Source organism: Rhincodon typus, chromosome 4 (genome assembly GCF_021869965.1).
Source record: "Rhincodon typus isolate 14 chromosome 4, sRhiTyp1.1, whole genome shotgun sequence".
NCBI classification, from domain to species: domain Eukaryota; kingdom Metazoa; phylum Chordata; class Chondrichthyes; order Orectolobiformes; family Rhincodontidae; genus Rhincodon; species Rhincodon typus.
This window is the reverse complement of record NC_063335.1, coordinates 81,606,314-81,611,304: the sequence shown is the minus strand read 5'-3', so window position 1 is coordinate 81,611,304 and position 4,991 is coordinate 81,606,314. Positions and strand designations below refer to the sequence as shown.

General features: G+C 38.4%; 1 protein-coding gene across 1 annotated transcript in view; it reads right to left on the bottom strand.

Moving 5' to 3' along the window:
- The window catches only part of LOC109911129 (receptor-interacting serine-threonine kinase 2), an 87,662-nt gene that overhangs the window by 72,671 nt on the left and 10,000 nt on the right, over nucleotides 1-4,991 (bottom strand). Inside the window, exon 6 of the mRNA XM_048596144.1 lies at nucleotides 3,282-3,429. Coding sequence (XP_048452101.1) covers nucleotides 3,282-3,429 — 148 coding nt within the window. The remainder of the gene's footprint in view (nucleotides 1-3,281; nucleotides 3,430-4,991) is intronic.

Below are 4,991 nucleotides of genomic sequence, written 5' to 3'. Positions count from 1 at the left end.
TGGCCTGCTGTGTTCATCCAGCTCTACACCTTGTTATCTCAGATTCTCCAGCATCTGCAGTTCCTGCTATCTCTAAGATAATATTTAAAATGTGATCTAATTTTGAAGCATGCCAGGCATTAATTAGACTGAAACATGAAGAAAACCAACATTTGAAAGGCTTGGATTTAAATGATAATGGTGCACCAACAAATAGTAATCTACGTCAGCTACACTGCATTAGCTGACTTGGAACTATATTGCCATTCCTTCACTGTGGCTAGATCAAAATCCTGGAACTCCCTTTGGTTTAGCATTGTAGGTGTACCTACATAAGATGCACTACAAAGTGTTTCAAGAAGTTAACTCATCACCACTTTTCAAGGACAACTAGGAATGGATAAATATTAGCTTTCCCAGTGACACCCAGATTCCATGAAAGAATAAGAATAATGGATTCATTATAGCTGTTATTTTGCTCCAGTGCCTTGATATGCAATGCATAGGAGTTTTCTAGATGGTCCTGAGAATACATAAGCAGCGAGAAATTTATTTATGCGCAAGTGATGCTGTGCCATGCTGCCCATGATGCTGCTTGCATGGGGAGATCAGCTCTGTCTGAATAACTTTCTCACCTAACATGACTTAGCTGAGCTATTTGCTGCCAGTAACCATAACGATTTGTCTCTTCGTGCTAGACCAATTGGGAAGATTAAGTTTGGTATTATCAACATTTTCTCAGGTATAGCACAACGGTTCTCAATGGAAAACAACTATCCAGCCTAAGTCTAATTTCTTTCCATCATATCACGGGTTTATTTTATCATTTTCTACATCTGAACCATTCATGTATTCATCTCTCCCAGGCTCTCCTTGACAACATCGCATCTCCTTTCCTTGAAAAAATGTAGCTTATATCCTAACTAATACTAACTTCATTGCTCTGTTTATACCTACTATTTGCTTCCTGTCCATTAAATAATCATCTGTGCTAATATATCACCACTAACTCCATTAACTTCTATTTTGCCTATTAACTTTTTTTTTGGTACCTTATCAAATGCTTTTCAGAAATCCAAGAGTACTGGCATCCACTAGATCTCTTTATTCCACTCGCTACATCCTCAAAAAAGCTCCAATAAACCTGTCAAACAAAATTTCACTTTGGGTTGCTTTGTTCTAATCATACTGTGCTTTTCTTAATGTATTGTTAAGACTTCCCTACTAAATCCTACTTTCTTGAAAAGCGACTTTATATTTGCCAACTTCCAATTTTATTTTCAATCAAATTTGGACTATTCCCAAACATAAAGAAGAGATTTGGAAAATCGTATTCAATGCATCCATTGACTTAACTTTTGGCCCTATTATGTGGGCCATCAGTTCCCAAGCTTTGTCTACATCTACAGAGCTGATAACCAATATTATTGTTTATACCCAAGGTCATAATTTAATTGTTTCAGAGGCATACATTTAAAGACCAATTTCTAAAACTAAAACAGCATGTCCAGTACGGAAAAAACAAGCTTTGGTAAACACCTAGAGGCTGGAAAAAAAAATCATTAAGATTTAAAATATTATTTAAATATTACGTAAGATAATTACAACTCAAAAGGTAACTAATGTTTTGTTTGTAACTAGATCTCTATAATGGTAATTAAATTTAAACCATTTATCTTTGTGACACAAATTTATCTATCTTATTGTGGATCATTCATTAAGATAGAGACTCTCATTTCATACAATCCTGCGTGGACCTTACTCAATAATTTCCAACTACTGTGAAACTCCCTGTCCATCTCTGTTTGTCTTTACCCACATTGCTACGTTATTCTACACGAGTGACTCTCTAAACTGCTGATCCAATGCCAATTGGCACTTTGCAAATGACATACAGACAATTAACTGTGCTGTAACTCAAAATTTGTCAGCAGAACATTACTCCTGGTTCTTCTTATGATCTAGGTTCGTACATGGACAACGAGTGAAACTTCCCACTCCAGGTTATCGCCACTCCTGAGGGGATTCTTGGACCTGACTGTTAGTAGGGAGCACTTGATCATGGCTACAGAGAACAGTATCTGTCCTGCTGTCAATTCCGTCCCCTATCACTACCACACTCCTTCTGCTTGTCTTCACTAGACTATCGTCTGCACCTTATTTTTTGATCCAAACTGCAGACCTTCTCTTTTTGCACAAAGGTTTCATGTGTTACTGTAAGGGCCATTAGGTCAGGTAATTATGGAACTGTTTTTTTGTTGGCAGCTTTAATTTTACAATTTTGACAAAGAGAAAGCTCTGACAGGACATAGCAGATGGATAGAAAGGTAAGAACTGCATATTCAGCTTGAGTGATTTGTCAGGATGCTAGTTGGATTTGTCTTGTCCAAATGGCAGACTGAACACCACACAGCACCAGTGGCTGTTCAATGTCACAATCTGCCCACGTCAGGATTAGCTGACATATTCTCAGTTCAGTAGAGGCTACAACAGTAATTTTGAAAGCCTCTATTATTAGATCTGAACATGAAGACTACTAAAAAAATACTCTCAGCAATTTAGCTTTATATTTTCTAGTCAACTTGTTTAGAGATATTATTACACAGCTCTGGAGCAATTGGGACTTGAACCCAGGTCTCCTGGCTCAAAGATAGAGACACTACAGCATGAGTGAAGTGAGAGAGAGATAGAGAGATAGACAGACAGAGACAGAGACAGAGAGAGAGAAAGAGAGAGAGAAAGAGAGAGAGAGACAGATAGAGCAAGAGCATGTGTGTGCACACATGAGGAATCACATGACTGGTATGGGGCTAACTATTTTGTCTGTTGATCAGCAGCTGAGCTGAATTCAGGATTAGATTGGCTGTGGTGGTGAGAGCCTTGGAATGGTATTAACAGACTCCTTGAAATTTTTTTGCAAGCCCTCTGCTTGAGAATCCCCATCAAAATAGCTACTCCACTTGCAAACATTCACTCAGAAATTCCTGACTTTCAACAGTGACTGATGAAACAATAAATCTTAGATCCCTTCCTTGCGTTTCCAAATTTCCTTTGAGTGACACTTTTTTCTCACTCCACTCCTTTCAGTAACACCACAAATTAATCGTGTAGATGGAACATGTTCTAAAATCCCTGAATCATCTCATTATACTGTTGTTCCCACAACCCTCACTATTTCTCAAAGTAACCCACTTACTGCCTCTTCCTTCTTCAGGCAGCTCATGCCTGGTCACCCCTCTATCGGTTTTAATGACTTGCTTTAACACCAGCAACACAGCAAGCAATAAATCAACCCTACTTACTGATATCACTGTTTTCTGATACTGAAGGCATTATGTTGTATGAAGGAAGTGAGGGATCTGTAGGAAACTGATGGAGGACTCCTGCTGACTGCTGAAAGGAGATATCTTCCTGATGCGAGGATAAGGAATGTGGTTCCAGATTCATAGCCTGGCACACAACAGAATCAAATTAAACAGAGAAACAGAAGACAGAAAACACGATTTAACAGAAACCGAATCACGTTAATATTAGAGAAGGTGAACGATTTGAAGTGCAAAAACATTATCTACCAATTTAAGTAATGTTTCATGACAATAAAACTGCCTCTGGTAGCAACAGGTATCCTTATAATTGGACTGTTGACAGATTAGTGATCTGGCAGCTGGAAAGGCCATTACATGTGTGGCTACTTCTCTGTTGATCAGTGGGAAAGAATCATTCATACATTATGCTACAGGAAGCCAATGCTCTCTGAACACTTTATTTATAGCAGCTTTGTAACTTAAACAATTATAATCAGAGTCATACAACATGGAAACAGACCCTTCGGTCCAACCAGTCCATGCTGAACATAATCCCAAACTAAACTAGTCTCACCTGCCTGCTTCTGACCCATATCCCTCCAAACCTTTCCTGTTCATGTATCTATCCAAACATCTTCTAAACATTGTAATTATAGCCGCATCCACCACTTCCTCAGGAAGTTCATTCCACATGAGAACCACCCTGTGTAAAAAATTTCCTCTTAGGCCTTTTTTTAAAATCTCTCTCCTCCCACCTTAAAAATGTGCTTCCAGTCTTGAAATTCCCCCATCCTAGGGAAAAGACAACTACCTTTAACGCTATCTATACCTCTCAATATTTTATAAACTTCTATCAGGTTGTCTCTCAACTCCTTACGCCCCAGTGAAAGAAGTCCCAGCCTATCCAGCCTTTCCATATAACTCAAACCTTCCATACCCATCAACATCTCTTCTGAAGCCTCTCCAGCTTGTTATGCTCACAAAGCAAACAAGGAATGTAATAAATACAAAGTATTGAATGTCAACAAATATGAAACGCACGGCTGCTTAGACAGAACCCCAGAAGTAGAAATATAAATTTAAGGAAACAGATACGGGACCAGAATCAGTCTAGAAAAAGGGACAATTGGAGACAATTTAAGAGGGGATTATGACAAGTTTGTGTACTGTTGTGTACTATTCAATCAGTACACAGAACAAATATTCAGAGAATTAGATATACTTCCAGGAATAAAAATTCAGAGGTATGAACCATTAATTTGTGACACATTAATATGGAGTGCTACTTGTGAAATCAGAAGAAGCTCTGACAAAACATTGCACAGCAAATAAATCCTAAATATTTAGAATATGGGTTGAGTATGAACACCAAAAGTAAATGTGGATGAGAAAGAATGTATAAGAAACCAAAATGAAGATTGCAGTGGATGGTGGCACAATGGAACAAGTCAATATGTTTGTCTATGTAGGGCAAATGATAGGAGAACATGGCAGGTATAATGCAGAAAGTAAAAGAGGAATAGAGATAGCCAGGCATTATTTTGTGAAGATGAAGATTGTGCGAACAACAAGGAAACTCGAGCTCGTAACAAAGAATAAAAAACTGATAAGATGCTGCATTCTGAGACAACAAGATGCAGGGCTGGATGAACACAGCAGGCCAAGCAGCATCATAGGAGCAGAAAGGCTGACGTTTCGGGCCTAGAC